Genomic DNA, 22,781 nt, shown 5'->3' on the forward strand with positions numbered 1-22,781 from the left:
TTTCTTGTGAACGCTCTTCTTAAAGCTAACGAGCACTTCTTTGGTCGATTGCTGTGGTTTCCAGATCCTCACGGCCCAGATGAGTCCCAACGAGAGCTTCCTGCGCTACCTGACCTTACCTCAGGACAACGAGCTGGCCATCGACCTCCGGCAGACGGCCGTGGTGATCATGGCTCACCTGGACCGCTTGGCTTCTCCCTGCAGCCCCCCCCACTGCAACTCCCCCACATCGCACAAGGTGACGACTCTTTGTCCCCTGGAGACAAGCGCTTGTCTTATTGTCGGAGGTCCGTGATGATGATCCCAGCCTGAACTGATGATGTGTCTGTTCTATTGTCTCCGTGCTGCAGGGAACCCTGCAGGAGGTGATAGCCTGGGGCCTGTTGGGCTGGAAGCTCTACGCCAACGTTAACGGGCCGGTCCACTGTAAAGGCCTGTCGAGCCTCGGAGTCGCTCAGATCGTCTGCTCGGAGAAGGGCTTCCTCATCCTGTCCAGCAGCGGTGCTGTTTACACCCAGAACTACAAGAGCACAACCCTGGTCAGTTCTGTCGCGCAGGTGCTTTCTGTTTATCAACGGACCGGCTGTGTTCAGAACATCCCAAAAGCTGCTGCCTTCACCTCCGTGTCCGCTGCAGATTGAGTGTCTGTCGTGTTGTTTCAGGCTCCGATGCTGATCCACGGTCTGAGCTCCAGAAAGGTGGTGAAGCTCGCGGCTCATCCCGACGGGCAGCACTACTTGGCCCTGTCGTCCAATGGGGAGGTGTTCTCGTGGGGCTGCGGTGACGGAGGACGCCTCGGACACGGAGACACCACGTAAGCAAAGCGAGAGGAAGTCAGCTGATGTGTGACTTCCACAAGAGTCTCCTCACACACATACTTAAGTCCACACTTTTACACCTTCCAACATGAAATATGAAGCGATATGAAAGCTCTCCAGACTTCTGCATTTGTGTCTTTCACAAAAGCTGCAGATGGTTTTAGAATTTAGTAGAATTAAATTATTGATCAAACTGATTCAAGGCCCAACGATGCAATGCTGAAGTCACAATACGATAATATTGTGACTTTAAACATTTTGCAAGATCAAATATTGTGAATTAAAAGATATTTTAATTTTCAAATTATGCAGTTTGTCAACATTTGTTTTGTCCAACTGGTTCATCTCACTTTCGTCTGTTTCTAATCGGCCTAAAGCCAACAAACCTCTTCATCGTTATTATTATTAGTGAAGTATAATAATGAGCTTAGAGCTCGTGTTAGGAAGTTAAACATCATAATTCATCTCTAATATCTGTTTTATATTAACGTGAAAACATCTTCAAACTACTGGATTTATTCTAGTTCATCACCAAAACTACATTTTACAGATGACATGTGAACACATCACGATGACGTTACAATGAACCTTCAGCCAGTACTCATGTTCACTGAGCAGAGCCTGAAGGCATCACAGTGCACCTCAATGGAACCTCCGTACAGCTCTTCTTTGTACTTTATAACAGCTGTTAATGTCAACACGTCATCAGAGAAGTGAGCAGATAATTATACTATTATATATATGTATATATATATGTATAAAATAGTATATTTTAGGCCACAATCTAAGACATTATGCTGTAACACCTGGAATGACCTCCACAGTTTTCAATTCCTGCAAGAATGAAAACATCAACACTAGAAAACACCTAAAACAAAGCTGGAGACATAAATCATGACTTTTAGTTTCATTAGAAAGATTCCTGAGGAGCATCTCGCAGCGTTTTAATCTCCATGTTCACTTTATTGTTAGGTATCTGGAAGAGCCCACGATGATCGCAGCCTTCAATGGGAAACAGACAGGAAAGCATGTGGTGCACATTGCCTGTGGGAGCACTTACAGCGCCGCCATCACCGCCGACGGGGAGCTCTACACGTGGGGCAGAGGGAACTACGGGCGGCTGGGTCACGGTGAGCTCCGTCTGCGTGGACCTCGCTGCCGGACACGGCCTCCGCTCGGATCAACACAATCCTTTGTCTTGTCTTCACCACTGAGAGAAAGCGTTGTCCTCCCGCTCTGCTTCTAGGCTCCAGCGAGGACCAGACAACACCCATGCTGGTGACGGCGCTGAAGGGACTGAAGGTGATGGACGTGGCGTGTGGAGGTGGTGACGCTCAGACGCTTTCTGTGACAGAGAACGGTGAGAACAAGAGACTTTTAGGCCCAAATCTCAATCTCCACACTCAGACGTTGAGGGCGTTCACGTAGACTCCGTAAGAGATTAAGTTCTGTCCTGATGTCAAAATCATTGAGGTTTTGAGTCTCTCGCAGACGTTTTGAGCCCTTGATGAAAACTTTCTGGAAGTCCGCATTTTGGCAGACTTTGCCTGAGAGAATTACCCACAATTCATAGCAACGTGACGTTAAAGTTTACCAGTGGAAACCAGAGACGTAAAGAAGCAAAAAGTCAAACAAGAGGACGGCACACGTGAGGAATGAAAGCACACGCCTGCTTCATTCATCAAATGTTTGACAATGACCTCTTACATCTTGTGAGGAGCCTGGAAAACAATATCAAATGTATACAATATACATAACAACAATGGTACCATTTACCAGCTGACATCAGTCAGTTCAAAGGGATTGGACCTCACTGTTCTCCGTCTCTCTCTGTGTGTCCTCAGGTCAGGTTTGGTCCTGGGGGGACGGGGACTACGGTAAGCTGGGCCGAGGAGGCAGCGATGGCTGCAAGACACCCAAGCTGGTGGAGAAGCTGCAGGACCTGGACATCGTGAAGGTGTGCTGCGGCAGCCAGTTCTCCGTGGCCCTCGCCAAAGACGGGCAGGTGTACACCTGGGGGAAGGGAGACAATCAGCGCCTCGGCCACGGCACCGACGAGCATGTTCGATACCCGAAGCTGCTCGACAGTCTCGAGGGTGAGTTGGCTGTTATAAACTATAACTCATGGTAATAAAGGTTAGTTAATAGGTAATAAGGCCCTTATGCGTCCTTATTACCATAATTGTGTGTCAATAGGACGAAGTGTTAATAGCACCTTTCTGCATAATAAAGGATGAATCATCGTTAATAAGGATTGTTCTCCCTCTTATACGCCTGCAAAAATCCTAGTTAGTTGCTCATAAAATATAATAAAGCTCAAAAGGCTTTTATTCTATAATCTAACAATACATTTGTTTATGATGCTGTTATTAACACATCACATACTTCTGTTAATAAACATGTTATAAGGACCTTATTACCTGTTAACTAACACTTACTACAAGGACCTCAGCATGAATCTTTCAGAATAAGACTGATGTGTGTCTGCTGTGTTTGCGAGCAGGAAAGAAAGTGGTGGCCGTGGCGGTGGGCTCGACTCACTGCCTCGCCCTCACGGACGACGGGGAGGTGCACAGCTGGGGAAGCAACGACAAGCTGCAGCACTTTGACACGCTGTTCTCCAACAAGAAGCAGCCCAAGGCTCTGCCCGGACTCGACGCCAAACACATCGTGGGGATCTCCTGTGGCCCCGGACAGGTGATGCATTCCTGCATGATTTTAGTTTTGTATTATTTTAATGATGGAACCTGAAACAGAAGAAGAACAGAAGATAGAACCTTTTAAAAAGGAAAAACAGGATTTCTACACTAGAATAAATATGGTGACGTGTGTGTGTGTGTGTGTGACGTGTGTGTGTGTGTGTGTGACGTGTGTGTGTGACGTGTGTGTGTGTGTGTGTGACGTGTGTGCGTGACGTGTGTGCGTGACGTGTGTGCGTGTGACGTGTGTGCGTGACGTGTGTGCGTGACGTGTGTGCGTGTGACGTGTGTGCGTGTGACGTGTGTGCGTGACGTGTGTGTGATGTGACTTGTGACGTGTGTGTGTGTGTGACGTGTGTGTGCGACGTGTGTGTGCGACGGAGGGCTGCACGATTATGCGCTATGCGGCGCATAGCGATTAGCATTAGCGATTACTATGCGGACACAACTCTAACGCACTCTGTGCACATGATTTGTTCTTGGTTAACATCACTTGCCCTAAATCCAATATTTAATTTAGCTTTCACACGACACCCGTGGCCTCTGCTCTGTTGTCTGTCTCTCTGCTTCTACCGGAGTCTGCAGGGTGCGCGCATGACACCTCCCATCTCGTTCGCCCCCTGGTGGTCGGCTGACTGTTCGTTGAGGAAGCGCTTGATTTGATATGTAGCAGAGCACGCATTTTAAACGTCAATATCGCAGACGATCATGCTCATTTAATCGTGGCAGCCAAAATCGTGATCGCGATTAAAATTCGGTTAATTGTGCAGCTCTAGTTTGACGTGTGTGTGTGACGTGTGTGTGTGTGACGTGTGTGTGTGTGACGTGTGTGTGTGTGACGTGTGTGTGTGACGTGTGTGTGTGTGTGACGTGTGTGTGTGTGTGACGTGTGTGTGTGTGACGTGTGTGTGTGTGACGTGTGTGTGTGTGTGTGTGACGTGTGTGTGAGACGTGTGTGTGTGTGACGTGTGTGTGTGTGTGACGTGTGTGTGTGTGTGACGTGTGTGTGTGTGACGTGTGTGTGTGTGACGTGTGTGTGTGTGTGTGTGACGTGTGTGTGAGACGTGTGTGACGTGTGTGTGTGTGGCGTGTGCGACGTGTGTGTGTGTGGCGTGTGCGACGTGTGTGTGCGACGTGTGTGTGCGACGTGTGTCTGCGAGGTGTGTGTGACGTGTGTGTGTGACGTGTGTGTGCGACGTGTGTGTGTGACGTGTGTATATTCCTTGTTTTCTTGAACTCGAAACATGTTAACGCTTCCGTGTTTTGTGGTGATTGTCAGAGCTTCGCCTGGTCCTCGTGCTCCGAGTGGTCCGTCGGGCAGCGCGTTCCCTTCGTGGTGGACGTCTGCCCGGTGACCTTTGAGCAGCTGGACATGCTGCTGCGACAGGTCAGCGAGGGGATGGACGGCAGCTCGGACTGGCCCCCCCCACAGGAGAAGGAGTGCATGGTGGTCGCCACGCTCAACCTGCTCCGGCTCCAGGTGGACCTCTTTCTTATACGCAGCTTTTAAGCTTCGTTTATACATCGTAGTGGGAGCCTCCGTACAGAGCAGTCGACTAATTGCACTGCTGGTCATAATCTGCACATATACATATCTCTAAATCCTCCTCCTCCTCCTCCTCCTCCTCCTCCTCAGCTCCATGCAGCCATCAGTAACCAGGTGGATCCGGAGGAGCTGGGTCTGGGTCTGGGCAGCGTGCTGCTGAACAACCTCAAACAGACGGTGGTGGTTCTAGCGAGCAACGCCGGCGTGCTCAACTCTGTGCAAGCGGCCGCCCAAGCCGTCCTCCAAAGCGGCTGGTCGGTGCTGCTGCCCACCGCCGAGGAGCGGGCGAGGGCGTTGTCCTCCCTCCTGCCTAACGCTGGTGAGTGCTCATCGTCCACTAACACCGGTTTACACACACACTCTACAGTCCATTAACTCTGGTAGGAAGTGAATGAGCGGTTGGGACCGGAGAGGCCGAGGGTTTTATGTTTGTTGTTTTTCTGCCAGCGTCTGGAAATGAGATGAGTGTGAGTCCTGGACGTCGCTTCATGATCGACCTGCTGGTCAGCAGCTTGATGGCTGACGGAGGGTTGGAATCCGCTCTGAATGCAGCGATCACTGCAGAGATACAGGTCGGTGTGTTTGATGCATCGCTCCACTGTCGCACAATGTCTTTGAAGTGAACCTCTGTTGGTTAGCCGTTAGCGGTGCTGCTAACGTTACTAGCTCTCCTCCTGTTGGTTAGCCGTTAGCGGTGCTGCTAACGTTACTAGCTCTCCTCCTGTTGACATTCATGGTTAAAACCTTCTGCAGCCACGTCCCTGAACTCCTCTCACTGAATACTGGTGTTTCTTTTAACACGACAGGACATTGAAGCCAAGAAGGAGGCTCAGAAGGAGAAGGAGGTCGACGAGCAGGAGGCCAACGCGTCCACCATGCAGCGGTGTCGCACCATGCTGGACAAAGACCTTATCAACACCGGCATCTACGAGTCAGCGGGGAAGCAAAGCCTGCCTCTGGTGCAGCTTGTGCAGCAGCTGTTGAGGTACTCGCTCTCTGTCCGAGTCGAGGTGTCCGCTAGCAGATTAAGACGCCTCCCACACTGAGTCGGTTCATAATGCTGGAGGATAGCAGCTGCAGGGAGAGGACTGTGTATTAAAATACAGACGGAGCAGGTTTGTAAGAACAGTCTTCCTATAGAGTTGAGAGAGAGCAGTAAAGCTTTGTTTGTACGCATGCTTAGCAGCGTCGCCTCAACAGATGGAGCTCTGAGCACCAACAAACACACTTGTTCTTTAAAACCCTCAGACGTGTAACTAGTGTGTGAATAAGTGAATATTTGTGACAGTTGCGTCTGAAAAGCTCTGATCGACACGTTCCAAAGATTCAGAGATGCACGATGAAGCCGTGTGTGGAGCCTCGGTGCACGACGTGATTATGTCATCTTCAGCCTCACGATGACGAGAATAAACTAAAGTGAATAACTGAACCTTTAAACAAACACGGCTAACAGCAAACCAAGCCTGCAACCGCAGTGATCATTCTACCGCCTCTCTGGCTCTGTCCTTACATACTTGCTTTCACTAATCTGCTGCTTTTGTAATGTATTGATGTATTTCATTGTTTTGCATAGTATTATGTTGTACAGTGTTGTACTATAGTGTTGATGATATTAGGCCACTAGATTGTAATAACCCGGGACTGCAGACGAGAATTGTGTCTCTTGTGAACTCTGGCACATTTCCATTGACTGGAAACTGAAATGTTGATTAACACGGACTGTCCCTGGTAAGTAACAATAAAAACCTTTGAATCTCTGCAGGAACATCGCCTCCCAGACCATCGCGAGGCTGAAGGATGTCGCTCGGCGTATCTCCAACTATCTAGAGGCCGAGCACGTCAGCAAGGAGCGCTCTGCGTCTCTGGACCTGCTGCTGCGCTTCCAGAGGCTGCTGGTCAGCAAGCTGTACCTCGGGGTCAACAGCACGGAGAACGTCAACGGATACAGTGAGTCCACACAGTCATCCGGATGAGAGGAGATACAAGTCATGAGATCATAAAGTCATAAGACTCACGGATCAGATCAGCACAAAATAAACAAGAGAACAAATATAACTTGTTGATCACTGATGATCCATATTAACAGACACAGATCTTCTTTGTTGTTTGATTACATCAGCTGGTCTACAAGGATCACGTCATGAAGGGTTAGGGTTAGGGTTAACCCTAACCCTAACCCTTTATTGACACTCTGATGGTTAACGTTAAACTTTATTTACACGCTGATGGTTAACGTTAAACTTTATTTACACTGTGATGGTTAACGTTAAACTTTATTTACACGCTGATGGTTAACGTTAAACTTTATTTACACTCTGATGGTTAACGTTAAACTTTATTTACACTCTGATGGTTAACGTTAAACTTTATTTACACTCTGATGGTTAACGTTAAACTTTATTTACACGCTGATGGTTAACGTTAAACTTTATTTACACTCTGATGGTTAACGTTAAACTTTATTTACACGCTGATGGTTAACGTTAACTTTATTTACACTGTGATGGTTAACGTTAAACTTTATTTACACGCTGATGGTTAACGTTAAACTTTATTTACACTCTGATGGTTAACGTTAAACTTTATTTACACTCTGATGGTTAACGTTAAACTTTATTTACACTCTGATGGTTAACGTTAAACTTTATTTACACGCTGATGGTTAACGTTAAACTTTATTTACACTCTGATGGTTAACGTTAAACTTTATTTACACGCTGATGGTTAACGTTAAACTTTATTTACACTCTGATGGTTAACGTTAAACTTTATTTACACTCTGATGGTTAACGTTAAACTTTATTTACACTCTGATGGTTAACGATAAACTTTATTTACACTCTGATGGTTAACGTTAAACTTTATTTACACTCTGATGGTTAACGTTAAACTTTATTTACACTCTGATGGTTAACGTTAAACTTTATTTACACTCTGATGGTTAACGTTAAACTTTATTTACACGCTGATGGTTAACGTTAACTTTATTTACACTCTGATGGTTAACGTTAAACTTTATTTACACTCTGATGGTTAACGTTAAACTTTATTTACACTCTGATGGTTAACGTTAAACTTTATTTACACTCTGATGGTTAACGTTAAACTTTATTTACACTCTGATGGTTAACGTTAAACTTTATTTACACTCTGATGGTTAACGTTAAACTTTATTTACACGCTGATGGTTAACGTTAACTTTATTTACACTCTGATGGTTAACGTTAAACTTTATTTACACTCTGATGGTTAACGTTAACTTTATTTACACTCTGATGGTTAACGTTAAACTTTATTTACACTCTGATGGTTAACGTTAAACTTTATTTACACTCTGATGGTTAACGTTAAACTTTATTTACACTCTGATGGTTAACGTTAAACTTTATTTACACTCTGATGGTTAACGTTAAACTTTATTTACACTCTGATGGTTGACGTTAAACTTTATTTACACTCTGATGGTTAACGTTAAACTTTATTTACACTCTGATGTTAACGTTAAACTTTATTTACATTCTGATGGTTGACGTTAAACTTTATTTACACTCTGATGGTTAACGTTAAACTTTATTTACACTGATGGTTAACGTTAAACTTTATTTACACTGATGGTTAACGTTAAACTTTATTTACACTCTGATGGTTAACGTTAAACTTTATTTACACTGATGGTTAACGTTAAACTTTATTTACATTCTGATGGTTAACGTTAAACTTTATTTACATTCTGATGGTTGACGTTAAACTTTATTTACACTCTGATGGTTAACGTTAAACTTTATTTACACGCTGATGGTTAACGTTAAACTTTATTTTCACTCTGATGGTTAACGTTAAACTTTATTTACACTCTGATGGTTGACGTTAAACTTTATTTACACTCTGATGGTTAGCGGTGAACTGTGAGGGGGTCAGTACGGATCATGGATTGAGAACATGCTCTATGTGGGATCTGATCTGTTGTCTTTGCAGATCCGGAGCTCCTGGGTGTTGGTTCCCTATTGAAGAAGTACATCGCCCTGCTGTGCACTCACATCGGAGACATCCTCCCAGTGGCGACGAGTATCGCCTCCACCGGCCGCCGCCACTTTGCTGAAGTCTCTCGTGTTCTTGAAGGAGATCTAACTGGTAATGCCTCTTCTGCTGAGACTTTATGTGCAGCGTGAACTGCTTGTTGTTTTCAAGCAAACTGGTGAGACGGTTCTGGATGTTTCTGCTCTGACAGGAGTGCTGCTGCCTGAGTTGGTGGTGTCCATCGTCCTCCTCCTCACCATCGATGCCGGTTTGATGCAGGAGACCGGGTCCATCCCTCTCCTGGCCGGACTCCTGGAGCACCTGGACCGGTTCAACCACCTGGCCCCGGGACATGAGAGGGACGATAATGAGGATCTGGCTTGGCCCGGCATCATGGGTATAATACACCGGCTCGTTCCGAGAAAGACACTATTCCTACTCATCTGTTTTACATGCAGCCGTTCATATTCAGATATTCACGTCTCAACATCACGAAGGACTTGAATATCAACAGGCTTTTTGGATATGCATACATGACGTGAAATAATTAAAATCTTGAATTCCCTGAACTTGTTGTGAAGATGAGAAGATCTGTGTAGAATGTAACTAGCTCTTCTTCTGCTGTGGCAGGATGCTTCTTCACAGGACAAAGTTCCAAGAACAACGAGGAGGTTTCCCTCATTCGCAAGGCCGACCTGGAGAACCACAACAAAGACGGCGGATTCTGGACCGTCATCGACAGAAAGGTGTACGACATCAAGGACTTCCAGGCTCAGTCCCAGTCGCTGGCAGGAAACAGCATCCTCGGTGAGGTCGAACAACAATCGTAGAGAAGATTTGAGACAAATCTTTGTCCTTGTTGTAACAACGTCTCTCCTCTTGCAGCCCAGTTTGCAGGAGAGGACCCGGTGGTCGCTCTGGAAGCCGCTCTGCAGTTTGAGGACACCAGGGAGTCGATGCAGGCCTTCTGCGTGGGCCAGTACATAGAGGTACCGACTGTCCCGACACACTGGTCCTTCTCATTTTCATGATTTAAGGCGACGAGCATGAAACAAACGAGACGTCGTCGCCTCGGGCCGACATTTTAGAGAGACGTCGGTTAAACGTGACGTGTGTCTCAGCTGATCAGCTGTTCATCGTTTAGTCATAACTCTGTGTTTTATGATCTCTGTCAGAGGAACATAACGCTGTTCATGACAAATATATATTTTCTAGTAATTCAATTTAAAACTTGACATCATGTGACGAGAACGATCGGATGTCACACATTCTTTGATTTCACAAACGCACACACATATTCTCGGCTTTATATATTTCATTGTGTGAAGCACTACAAATGTTTGTATGAAAGGTACAACATAACAAAGTGACAGATACAGTGTGATATGATATTCACACATGAAATACAGTTAATATGAGCTGAATGCTCTTATGGATATGTTTTCACTGGTAAACATGACGTCAGGGTTATAATAATATAAAACATTAGTATCAGCTGAACAGAGTCTGACGAGGAGCGACACAAACTGAAGGACAGAAAGTTTGAGCTACTTGTGAAAACAAAAAGGATGTGTAGCATTAGAGTCCAGCTGTGTGTCGCTCCGCTTCGTACGCCTGGAAACACCGTTTCCTCGCTCATAGCTCCCCGGCCCCTTGAAGGAATCGAGGAGGCACAACATGGTGACTTGAGAACGACCCAGTGTTTCCAACATGACTTTTAATTCTTCATCAGTGGTTCCGGTGTTTGACGTTGTGGTGTTTTTACCTTAAACAGCCGAACCAGGAGACGGTCACCACTCCGGACCTGAGCAGCCTCTCGTCCCCGCTCATCGACACGGAGAGGAACTTGGGGCTGCTGCTGGGTCTCCACGCCTCCTACCTCGCCAAGAGCACCCCGCTGTCCCCCATGGAGATGGAATGTGCCAGTGGGTTCAAGGGTTCAAAAGCAACTTGGTTTGAAATAAACTCTTTCAATTTTAAACGGCGTTTATTTCTTCTTTTGCACAGAATGGCTCCAGTCGTCTATTTTCTCTGGCGGCCTGCAGACCAGTCAGATCCACTACAACTACAACGAAGAGAAGGACGAAGACCACTGCAGCTCTCTGGGTAGCACCACCCCGGACAAGGCCAAACTCTACTCCCGGAGGATAACCCTCAGCGACCACGCACAGCCTTTCCTGCAGGCTATTGCTGACAACAACACGCAGGACCACACTGTGAAGGTACAGACAGCAGCAGCATTTACGTGCACAACACATTACGTTTCTAGCAGAATTCCTACTCAACTGTTTGGAATATTCATCTTCATTAACCATGCAGTTTACATGCAGCAGTGCACACTTCCATGAGCATCAAACGCTCCCTTTACAAGCCTGCTGTAAGTATTTCAAATGTTCTGCAGCTGCGGTCCCGTTGCTCCCGGTTACCTCAATGCACGACGTCACACACTGCAGTAGAACCCTCTGAGACTCGTAGAGTGAATGAGCTGTAGACATGAACAATATCAACACATCACACATGTTTGACTCTCAACGTGATCCCAGAACTCATTCAGAATATACAAATGTGATGTTAATGAAGCATGTCAAAGTCAGAATATTGTCATACGTGTCTGAATGATAGTGTGATATTATTGTGCCTGTGAACATCGTCTTTGGAACAGAACCCCAGCAGCCATGAAGCTGAAGGTTCTATTCACTCACCTGTTCTTGTTTTTGTCGTTGCATGGTCGTAGGACTTCCTGTGCCAAATCGAGCGCTGCTGTAAGCAGTACCACCTCATCACGCCCATCACCTTCCCCCCCGAACACCCTGTGGAGGAAGTCGGCCGCCTGCTGCTCTGCTGCCTGCTCAAACATCAGGACCTCGGTGACCTATGACCTATACTTCTGGCTCACTTTGCTTTTAATGTGTTTTTATTTCTTTCTTAATTGTTAGCAGTTGAAGCACTGAGGCAGGAGTTTGTTCCTGAGGTTCTGTCAGATGATCTTTGATGGACACGTCTGTTGTTGTAATACTCATCTCTGCCTCTAGAGGGAGAAGTGCACCACCACCTCATGTTTCAAATAAGACTAAAAGCATTCATGTGTTCTTTTCAGGTAAGTTTTAATTTACATAACTTTCAGGCTGAGAAAGTAAAACTCAACTGGAAGGAAACGTGAATTCTTTTAGTTCTATTGAAAACTTGAGGTCGTACGAAATGATTTCTTGAAAGAACCTTAAAATAAAGGATCCTTTTCACCTGTTGAGTCACCTGAGGAGAGAAAACGCCTTCAATCTGACTTATTACATGGATCACCTGAATACTTTCTTTCTCACTCTTTTAATATTCTCTGACCCTTCTCTCTCTCTCTTCCTGTCACAGGCCACATTGCCCTCTCACTGGTCAGTCAGTGTGCCTTAGGTGTGGACCAAGGGAAGCAGAGGTCCCTCCCTAAATCTGTGATTGACGTGTGCCGCATGGTCTACCAGGCCAAGTGCTCTTTAATCAAGGTAGGATTGCTGCTTACAGCTTGTGCACCATGACGAGGGACTGTTGAGCGGAGCGTGATTTAGAGAGTAGAAAACAAAGAGTGAGCGTTTAATGAGGTGTTGTCTTCAGACTCATCAGGAACAAGGTCGCTCCTACAAGGAGGTGTGCGCCCCCGTCATCGAGCGTCTGCGCTTCCTGTTCAACGAGCTGCGTCCGGCGGTGAGCAACGACCTCTCCATCGTGTCCAAACTGAAGCTGCTGAGCTCTCAGCCCCGCTGGAGGAGGATCACCCAGAAACTCATCCGGGACCGCAGGAAAACAAGAGGTGCGTCACTAAAGTCACATGACTAACTCATGACTAACACATGACTAGTCACATGACACACCTGACGGGGATCGTCCAGCTTCACTTTGAATCTTTGTTTTTTGTTTTAGTGCCTAAGAAGTGCGAGTCTGCTGACATAGAAGAGCCAAAGCTGGAGAATGAAGGGACCAATGGGGAGGAGCTTAATGTCCACATCAGCCCCACGCCTGCTGACAGGAAGTCACCCACCAGCAAGACATCCAAGGTGCTTTCAAGAAGCTTCGTCATTGAAACGTTTCACAGGATGTGAAAGAAAATACATGCGTTCTTTTTAGTTTCATGATCTTACATCAGCTTCTTCTCAAAGGTCTGTCACAGTTCTGACAATCAAAAGACTCTCCAGTCCTTGAAGGGATGCAGACTGGTATTGATTTGCATTTAGTTTAAGAATAACTAAAGAGATAACTGTCTCTCGCATATGAAGATCTTTTGTCACAGGCAGAGATGTGTTTGCGGTCACAATGTCTTCGGTCCAGTCTGACATTCCCGTGTTTTTGGTTCTTTCCAGCAGGACAAATGGCATCCGCTCCTCAACACGGTGGCCAGAGTCCAGAAGTACCGCTGGCTGAAGCACAGCGTTCACGGGGTCTTCTCTCAGTCCAGCCTCATGGTCACCATCGTGGAGTTCGCTCTGAAGGAGGAGCCGCTGGACGTGGAGAAGATGAGGAAGTGTCTCCTCAAACAGGTGAGCGTCACTGAGCTCTTCAGGAGTCATCGTGGGAAAGGAGGAGACCAAATGAAGGGGACCGCCAGATGTCACTGACTGACTTCCTCTGTCACTCTGAGTCACCAGAGGGTCGTCACACCGGGCCAGAAACATTGAGCCGCGTTAAGTTGGTGAAGTTGAGATTAAGCTTTGTTTATGCTGCAGACGGCATGCGGCCTCTGAGCACCAACAAAGACCTTTATCCTCCATGTTGTTTTCATTATTCTCTGAAACTCCAGAGGACGAACAAACGCAATGAGCTGTGACGAGTGTAAACCAACCTCCACTAGAGAGGAGGGATGATGATCATCTGTGAACTCAATCTCATATTCATGAACGACTTTACTGCCTTCATACAAACCCTGTAAAGAAACCAGTCCAGTACTAAATGTGTTGCAAAGAAACAAAGGTTGAATATCAACTATTTGATTTGGCTGATAAATATTTACTCACATAGTTTTTTTTTGAGGACTTCCTGTTTCTAAGGCTTCTAAAACGAATTGTTCTTTGTAAAATGCTCTGACGCGTAAAGTCTGTTAGTCAGTGAACGTTTGTGAGCGTATGAACTACACGTTGCTCTGCTTGATCCTAAACATCTGAGTGCGCTTCCTTTGGAGCTTTCACGAGCTTAACGTCAGCACTGTGTAGGTTCATCCCCTAACAGACCTGAAGACGTGTGCAGAATGAACTCTACGTGAGAACATGTGGACTCTGTTTGACTGCAGCTGGAGAGAGCCGAGGTGAGACTGGAGGGAATCGACACCATGCTGAAGTTGGCCTCTAAAAGCTTCCTGCTGCCGTCCGTGCAGTACGCGATGCTCTGTGGCTGGCAGAGGGTCGTACCAGAAGGAACCAACATCGGGTGAGTCAGCTGCTCGGGATCTATGGGGAAGAAAGAAGAACGACTTCCTTCAATCCTGTCAAGTGATCATAACGACCAAACATTCACTGGTCTTCAGAATGTGAATCCTTCACATGACTACATGTCTGTTCGCATCTTGATACAAAGGAGGAGAACATGTGATCTGGTGTAAAATAGTAACCGGTACAGTTCAGAGGTCAGGACTGTAGATGTGAAGTCTGATGTGATGAATGAGTCCCGGGCCCCGTTCCTCGTACGTGTCTAACTGAGTTAGCCGGATACTTTTCAGGATAAGATGACGTAGATCAGGCTTTTCGGTTCCACGAAGCAAGTTTGGCAAAATCACCATGGCAACACATCCATAAGCTTGAACCTGCTCCAGCGCAGGCTCAGTGAAGGGAGCTGGATAAGCTGCCACTCCCCCGGAAAACATGGCCGCTCCCGTCACATACGGTAGTCTGATGCGCTTGCGCATATACTGGGGGTTATACGGGAGTTGATGAAATGCATGTAAAGTGAGACACACGTGATCCTTAAAAGCAGCGGAGCAAACTAAGAAGCCTCTGTTGCATTAATGTGCAGCTCCCTTCCTCAGAGATCCACTGATGAAGGAGGATATTAGTTAGATGAGCGTTTTATAGGGAGAGACTTCTTCCACATCGCCAAGATCCGTCATCACATCACGATGACTTCCTGTACGAGCGCTGTCCATTCTGCCCACAAGGAATCATTTCTTTCCAGAGCTTCTGGAGCAGACATTGAACACCACACTGCCTGTCCCACAGACTGGATGCAGCCTTGAGCTGTTGTGCGAGTGCTGCGTTGTTGTAGTGTCGGCGTTTTTAGAGACCTGCTGTGTGTTGTAGCCTCCGTCTTGTGGTCTCATGGTGGTGTTTTAGAGACCTGCTGTGTGTTGTAGCCTCCGTCTTGTGGTCTCATGGTGGTGTTTTAGAGACCTGCTGTCTGTTGTAGCCTCCGTCTTGTGGTCTCATGGTGGTGTTTTAGAGACATGTTGTAACCTCCGTCTTGTGGTCTCATGGTGGTGTTTTTCAGGGAGCCGCTGTCTGACTGCCTGAAGGACGTGGATCTGATCCCCCCCTTCAACCGCATGCTGTTGGAGGTGACCTTTGGCAAGCTGTACTCCTGGGCCATCCAGAACGTCCGCAGCATCCTGCTGGAGGCCGGCGTCCGCTTCAAAGAGCTCGGTGAGTGGTGCGTGAGGTGTGTCTGCTCCCCGTACAATACACTCAACCTCCACACGGACCAACGCGGGTGTGTTTGTACGCAGGCGTGCAGCCGGTTCCTTTGCAGACCATCACCAATGAGAACCCGGCAGGACCGAGTCTTGGCACCATTCCTCAAGCCCGCTTCCTGCTGGCCATGGTCCACATGCTGTCCCTGAAACACGGGTCCAACAGCCTCAGCCTCCTACTCAACTCGGGCCTGTTGGCCCTCACGCAGAGTATCCTCCGGCTCATAGGTGAGTACCGGCCAGTACGTACGGGCGAGCCGGACGCATGGCGGTCACAGTTCGGATCAGCGCAAAATAGAAAAGATCCTCAATCGTGTTTTTTGCCGTCGATCGCTGATGATCCATGTCAACAGATCCAGATCCTTTAATGTGTGATTACAGCAGCTGGTCTACAAGGATCACCACCGACCCTAAAGTCACTGCAACGCGCTGAAGTCAAGAGACTATCAGAATACCACATCTTTCACTTTGTTCTAGCAACTTACAGAGTTTAACGTGATCAGAGACTAGAAACGCATGTTTTACTGAATATTGGAGGAGAACCGTCGTCAGTAGAACTTTATTTACACTCTGATGGTTAACGATAACCTGTGAGGGGGCTCAGTGCGGCTCACGGGTCCACTACAGTCCTCTATGTCTGCTCTGGTTCATGGACGGAGGTGTTTGTGTCTGCAGGGCCCAGCACAGACAGCAGCGAGGACGACCTGAGTTTATGTGCACACGGAGGCTCCGCTACAGTACTGGAGGAGTCCAGAAAGGAAGCGGCCCCGACCCCCCTACCCGCCTCGGGCCCTGAGCTGGCTTCCATGATGAAGATAGGCACCCGGGTCATGAGGGGGGTCGACTGGAAGTGGGGCGATCAGGTACGTGGATCCATTCGACAGTCGCGTTGGTACCACGTAAAGCAGAGGAGGAAAAAAGTGTTTAGCGTGTGACCCTCGTGCATGTTCTGTCCAGGACGGTCCGGCACCGGGTCTCGGCCGGGTCATCGGGGAGCTGGGAGAGGACGGCTGGATCAGGGTCCAGTGGGATACCAGCAGCACCAACTCCTACAGGATGGGCAAAGAGGGCAAATATGACCTGAAGCTGGCGGAGCCGCCACCAGCGGCCCAGCCCCCGACCGAGGACTCGGACACGGAGGATGACACAGGTCGGTTCACCTCACTGGCTCAGTACCAACCGGCAGCGTTAGTGTCCTGAACTGAAGGAGCGTGAAGAACTAACCTGAAACAGGACCGCCGGGTGAATGAAGGAACTAATAATGAACGTAACTCAACTTCAGTTTTTCAGCTGCAACACATCGGAGTGCAACCGTGTGTATTTGTATGGAAGCGTTCGGTTATCTTCCGTTGCGCCTCGTGACCCAAACGTCTGTTCGGGTCCATTTCTCACACGCGGTGAACAGAACATCTGGAGCGAGAGGTTTACCCGGAACGCTCTGTCAGCTGTAGCAGAGCTGCTGTTCACCAGGTTGGATGAAGCGCAATGGAACTGAAGTCGGGTTTATCTGTGAGCACGTTTCTAACATTTAAACTTCATTTCATTCTGGAATTTGTCGATCAGCAGAATGAAACCATAACCTCCTGGACGGCGCGTCGTCCTCCACAGCGTTCACTTTACATCAGACATGTATTCTTATTATTCAGTTGTTATTATCAGTGTGCCTCCACTGTTACAGTCAGAATTATGGCCAATGGTCTGTTGACTGTTCATCATTTCACCATCAGTCACCGTCGCTCCTCTCATAATATAATCACGACTGAAAGAAGAGCCGACATGAAGCTCCGTTAACTCACGACGTTAAAGCGCAGAAAGTGAACGTAGTGACGTTCCAGCAGACGCCGCTTTGTTCCTCACATGAAGTCTAGTTTTATAGAAGTAAATGACAAGAACATTATTTCAATATTGTAGCAGATCAAAAGCCTTTTAACCATCGAGCTGTTCAGGTCTGATGAACAGAGATTTCATCGTTGTGGTGTTCTCCAGCCGTGTGCTCTGTGTGTGTCTGTAGCTACGTCTTACCGGCCTAACGAACTCACGAAGCACTCTGAAGACGAACTGAGATCTAACAGAAGTCCTGTGTTCATCCTAGAAGGTGAGCTGATGGAGAAGAGCAGCCACCCGACAGCGATGATGCTGACCAGCACAGTGAACCTGCTGAAGACGTTGTCTCTAACAGCCGGGATCTATGCCGAGGTGCTGCAGACCGACGCCACCCGGACCCTCTGTGGACTCCTGAGGACGCTGGTGGAGAGCGGAGCCAACGACAAGTCAGGTAGCTGAACCGCCACGGTGGTGCAGAGTCTCTTCTTCTCGTTTTTAAATGATGACTTTGTTCTAAATCTGACTTGTCCTCATCGCTGTCAGGCTGTCACTCCCACAGGCTGGTCTCTCGGGAGCAGCACAGGAGCTGGTCCACGCTGGGCTTCATCCGCAGCATCGCTCTCATGCCCCAGATGTGCAGCACGCTCAGCACCTCCGCGTGGATCGGCCTGCTCATCCGGATCGTAGAGGGACACCAGTCCTTCAACGCCGTCACTCTGCAGAGACAGGTGGGACGGTTAGCGCGTCCTGAAACTCAAATCAACGACACAAACTCAAATTAATGTTAACCGTCAGAGAGTAAATCCAGGCTCTGCTCAGTGAACACGAGTACTGGCTGAAGGTACATGATGCCTTCAGGCTCTGCTCAGTGAACACGAGTACTGGCTGAAGGTACATGATGCCTTCAGGCTCTGCTCAGTGAACACGAGTACTGGCTGAAGGTACATGATGCCTTCAGGCTCTGCTCAGTGAACACGAGTACTGGCTGAAGGTACATGATGCCTTCAGGCTCTGCTCAGTGAACACGAGTACTGACTGAAGGTACATGATGCCTTCAGGCTCTGCTCAGTGAACACGAGTACTGACTGAAGGTACATGATGCCTTCAGGCTCTGCTCAGTGAACACTAGTACTGACTGAAGGTACATCATGATGCCTTCAGGCTCTGCTCAGTGAACATGAGTACTGGCTGAAGGTACATGATGCCTTCAGGCTCTGCTCAGTGAACACGAGTACTGACTGAAGGTACATGATGCCTTCAGGCTCTGCTCAGTGAACACGAGTACTGACTGAAGGTACATCATGATGCCTTCAGGCTCTGCTCAGTGAACACTAGTACTGACTGAAGGTACATCATGATGCCTTCAGGCTCTGCTCAGTGAACACGAGTACTGACTGAAGGTACGTCATGATGCCTTCAGGCTCTGCTCAGTGAACACTAGTACTGGCTGAAGGTACATCATGATGCCTTCAGGCTCTGCTCAGTGAACACGAGTACTGACTGAAGGTACGTCATGATGCCTTCAGGCTCTGCTCAGTGAACACTAGTACTGACTGAAGGTACATGATGCCTTCAGGCTCTGCTCAGTGAACACGAGTACTGGCTGAAGGTACATGATGCCTTCAGGCTCTGCTCAGTGAACACTAGTACTGACTGAAGGTACATCATGATGCCTTCAGGCTCTGCTCAGTGAACACTAGTACTGACTGAAGGTACATCATGATGCCTTCAGGCTCTGCTCAGTGAACACGAGTACTGACTGAAGGTACGTCATGATGCCTTCAGGCTCTGCTCAGTGAACACTAGTACTGACTGAAGGTACGTCATGATGCCTTCAGGCTCTGCTCAGTGAACACTAGTACTGACTGAAGGTACGTCATGATGCCTTCAGGCTCTGCTCAGTGAACACTAGTACTGACTGAAGGTACATCATGATGCCTTCAGGCTCTGCTCAGTGAACACTAGTACTGACTGAAGGTACATCATGATGCCTTCAGGCTCTGCTCAGTGAACACGAGTACTGGCTGAAGGTACATGATGATGCCTTCAGGCTCTGCTCAGTGAACACGAGTACTGACTGAAGGTACGTCATGATGCCTTCAGGCTCTGCTCAGTGAACACGAGTACTGACTGAAGGTACGTCATGATGCCTTCAGGCTCTGCTCAGTGAACACGAGTACTGACTGAAGGTACATCATGATGCCTTCAGGCTCTGCTCAGTGAACACGAGTACTGACTGACGTTACATCATGATGCCTTCAGGCTCTGCTCAGTGAACACGAGTACTGGCTGAAGGTACATCATGATGCCTTCAGGCTCTGCTCAGTGAACATGAGTACTGGCTGAAGGTTCATTATAACGTTATCGTGATGTGTTCATGTCATCTGTAAAATGTAGTTTTGGTGATGAACTGGAATAAATCCAGTAGTTTGAAGGAGACGTTTTCACATGAATATGAAATAGATATTAGAGATGAATTATGATGTTTAACTTCCTAACACGAGCTCTAAGCTCATTATTATACTTCATTAATAATAATTATGAGGAGATTAGTTTTAATCTTTTATTTCCATGTAAATTTCTAAAACAAACTCATAGTACAACATTTCGTAGCTGTGATGGTTTACAGACTTCAGAGCGGTTGAAATGATTTTTGGGACGGTGACAAAAACAATAAATTAGTTTTAGAAAAAACGTGATTGTGGATCTAAAAGGAAACAACTTAGTGCGGTTTAGGACGAGATGGTCGTTTGGGTTAAAATAACCAACGGAAGCGCTGGAGCTACATTACACAAGTCACGTGACACATACATGGACGTTGACTTCTTGTTTCACACGAGGAACGGTCACCGTTTGTTGGACTTTATATTCCTCGTTCATAATTTCGTGGATAACTTACAAAATGATTCTGTGAAATGTCTACGAACTCTACGCTGCGTTAGTATTTCCGTTGGTTTAGCTACGAATGCTGGATGAGCAACATTCTCAGTCAACTGATTGAGTTTTGTTGTCGGAGGATTATTTATAAAAAAGAGTTTTTTTCCAGATCCTGGCGCTTCGTCTCCTTCAGGCCGTCCTGCCCTCGTGGGACAAGACGGAGCGCTCTCGGGACATGAAGTTCCTGGTGGAGAAGTTGTTCAACTTCCTGGGAATCCTCCTCAGCACCTGCTCCTCAGACCTGCCGCTACTCAGAGGTACAGTCACCAGTCACACTCTGGTCTGTCATTTAAAAACATCATGCTTTTTTTACTTGCGTTGTTAAACTGCTGCTTCCTCTGCACAGAGGGTTCCCTGCGGAGGAGGAAGTCCCGCCCCCAGGCGTCTCTCACAGCCACTCACAGCAGCACGCTGGCGGAGGAGATCGTTTCTGTGCTGCGTACTCTGCACGCTCTCAACCAATGGAACAGCATGATCAACAACTACATCAACACCCAGCTCAGCTCCATCGGAGACGTGATGGCCGTCTGCCAGTCTGAAGCAGTGAGTTATCTCAGCTTCACACTTCAGTTAGTGTGTGTGTGACCATGTTCGTCAGAGATGTGACCGCTGTCACTCACATTAGTGCTTTTATTCTGCCCTTCTTGATAAAACGTGTCCTCTGTCTCCCCCTCTGTCTCTCTGTCTCCCCCTCCCTCTCCCCCTCTCTCTCTGTCTCTCTCTGTCTCCCCCTCCCCCTCCCTCTCTCTGTCTGTGTGTCTCTCTGTCTGTCTCTCTGTGTCTCTCCCCCCCTCTCTGTCTCTGTCTCCCCCTCCCTCTCTGTCTCCCCCTCCCGCTCTGTCTCTCCCCCCCTCTCCCCCTCTCTCTCTGTCTCCCCCTCTCCCTCTCTCTGTCTGTGTGTCTCTCTCTGTCTCCCCCTCCCCCTCCCTCTCTCTGTCTGTGTGTCTCTCTGTCTGTCTCTCTGTGTCTCTCCCCCCCTCTCTGTCTCTGTCTCCCCCTCCCTCTCTGTCTCCCCCTCCCTCTCTGTCTCTCCCCCCCCCTCTCTCTCTCTCTGTCTGTCTCTCTGTCTCTCCCCCCTCTCTCCCCCTCCCTCTCCCTCTCTCTGTCTCTGTCTCCCCCTCCCTCTCCCCCTCTCTCTCTGTCTCCCCCCTCTCTCTCTCTCTCTGTCTGTGTGTCTCTCTGTCTCCCCCCTCTCTCTCTCGCTGTCTGTGTGTCTCTCTGTCTGTCTCCCTCTCTCTCTCTCTGTCTGTGTGTCTCTCTGTCTGTCTCCCTCTCTCTCTCTCTGTCTGTGTGTCTCTCTGTCTGTCTCCCTCTCTCTGTCTGTGTCTCTCTGTCTCTCCCCCCTCTCCCCCTCTCTCTCTGTCTGTCTCCCCCTCTCTCTCTCTGTCTGTGTGTCTCTCTGTCTGTCTCCCCCTCCCTCTCTGTCTCTCCCCCCCTCTCTCCCCCCTCTCTCTCTGTCTCTCTCTGTCTCTCCCCCCTCTCCCCCTCTCTCTCTGTCTGTCTCCCCCTCTCTCTCTGTCTCCCCCTCCCCCTCTCTCTCTCTGTCTGTGTGTCTCTCTGTCTGTCTCCCCCTCTCTGTCTCTGTCTGTGTGTCTCTCTGTCTCTCCCCCCTCTCTCTCTGTCTCTCTCTGTCTCCCCCTCCCTCTCTCTGTGTGTGTGTCTCTCTCTCTGTCTCCCCCTCTCTCTCTCTGTGTGTGTGTCTCTCTGTCTGTCTCCCCCTCTCTCTCTCTGTCTGTGTGTCTCTCTGTCTCTCCCCCCTCTCTCTCTGTCTCTCTCTGTCTCCCTCTCTCTCTCTCTGTCTGTGTGTCTCTCTGTCTGTCTCCCTCTCTCTCTCTCTGTCTGTGTATCTCTGTCTCTCCCCCCTCTCCCCCTCTCTCTCTGTCTCTCCCCCCTCTCTCTCTCTCTGTCTGTGTGTCTCTCTGTCTGTCTCCCCCTCTCTCTGTCTGTGTGTCTCTCTGTCTGTCTCCCCCTCTCTCTCTCTGTGTGTGTGTCTCTCTGTCTGTCTCCCCCTCCCCCTCTCTCCCCCTCCCCTCCCCCCCTCTCAGTGCTTCCTGGAGGAGTATTTCCCTGACTCTGACGCTCCTCGAGTGGGCAGTCTGATGGCGGTGATGGCGGTCATCGGAGGAATCGATGGGCGCCTCAGACTCGGAGGCCAAGTCGTCCACGGGGAATACGGAGAGGGAACCGTCACTCGCATCACCCCGAAAGGACGAATCACCGTCCAGTTCCACGAGATGAGGACCAGCAGGGTTTGCTTGCTCAGCCATCTCAAACCGGTACGGAAG

General features: G+C 48.3%; 1 protein-coding gene across 3 annotated transcripts in view; it reads left to right on the forward strand.

Annotated features, from left to right (window-relative positions):
• Positions 1–22,781, forward strand: part of herc2 (HECT and RLD domain containing E3 ubiquitin protein ligase 2) — a 67,788-nt gene that overhangs the window by 11,711 nt on the left and 33,296 nt on the right. Inside the window, exons 10-42 of one of the 3 annotated variants that reach the window (XM_079267313.1) lie at positions 65–238; positions 351–539; positions 663–814; positions 1,791–1,948; positions 2,065–2,178; positions 2,663–2,914; positions 3,322–3,515; positions 4,797–4,997; positions 5,154–5,382; positions 5,511–5,635; positions 5,870–6,048; positions 6,826–7,010; positions 9,039–9,194; positions 9,292–9,477; positions 9,711–9,887; positions 9,966–10,069; positions 10,855–11,005; positions 11,088–11,302; positions 11,815–11,947; positions 12,444–12,571; positions 12,681–12,876; positions 12,987–13,120; positions 13,424–13,600; positions 14,347–14,483; positions 15,537–15,688; positions 15,772–15,963; positions 16,411–16,598; positions 16,693–16,885; positions 17,828–18,010; positions 18,103–18,287; positions 20,606–20,753; positions 20,843–21,039; positions 22,542–22,772. In XM_079267313.1, the coding sequence (XP_079123439.1) occupies positions 65–238; positions 351–539; positions 663–814; positions 1,791–1,948; positions 2,065–2,178; positions 2,663–2,914; positions 3,322–3,515; positions 4,797–4,997; positions 5,154–5,382; positions 5,511–5,635; positions 5,870–6,048; positions 6,826–7,010; positions 9,039–9,194; positions 9,292–9,477; positions 9,711–9,887; positions 9,966–10,069; positions 10,855–11,005; positions 11,088–11,302; positions 11,815–11,947; positions 12,444–12,571; positions 12,681–12,876; positions 12,987–13,120; positions 13,424–13,600; positions 14,347–14,483; positions 15,537–15,688; positions 15,772–15,963; positions 16,411–16,598; positions 16,693–16,885; positions 17,828–18,010; positions 18,103–18,287; positions 20,606–20,753; positions 20,843–21,039; positions 22,542–22,772 (5,715 nt within the window). The remainder of the gene's footprint in view (positions 1–64; positions 239–350; positions 540–662; positions 815–1,790; positions 1,949–2,064; positions 2,179–2,662; positions 2,915–3,321; positions 3,516–4,796; positions 4,998–5,153; positions 5,383–5,510; positions 5,636–5,869; positions 6,049–6,825; positions 7,011–9,038; positions 9,195–9,291; positions 9,478–9,710; positions 9,888–9,965; positions 10,070–10,854; positions 11,006–11,087; positions 11,303–11,814; positions 11,948–12,443; positions 12,572–12,680; positions 12,877–12,986; positions 13,121–13,423; positions 13,601–14,346; positions 14,484–15,536; positions 15,689–15,771; positions 15,964–16,410; positions 16,599–16,692; positions 16,886–17,827; positions 18,011–18,102; positions 18,288–20,605; positions 20,754–20,842; positions 21,040–22,541; positions 22,773–22,781) is intronic. The other 2 variants (XM_079267314.1, XM_079267315.1) reach the window with 2 other exon arrangements.

This window comes from Melanostigma gelatinosum, assembly GCF_949748355.1.
Source record: "Melanostigma gelatinosum genome assembly, chromosome: 4".
In the NCBI taxonomy this organism is placed as follows: Eukaryota; Metazoa; Chordata; class Actinopteri; order Perciformes; family Zoarcidae; genus Melanostigma; species Melanostigma gelatinosum.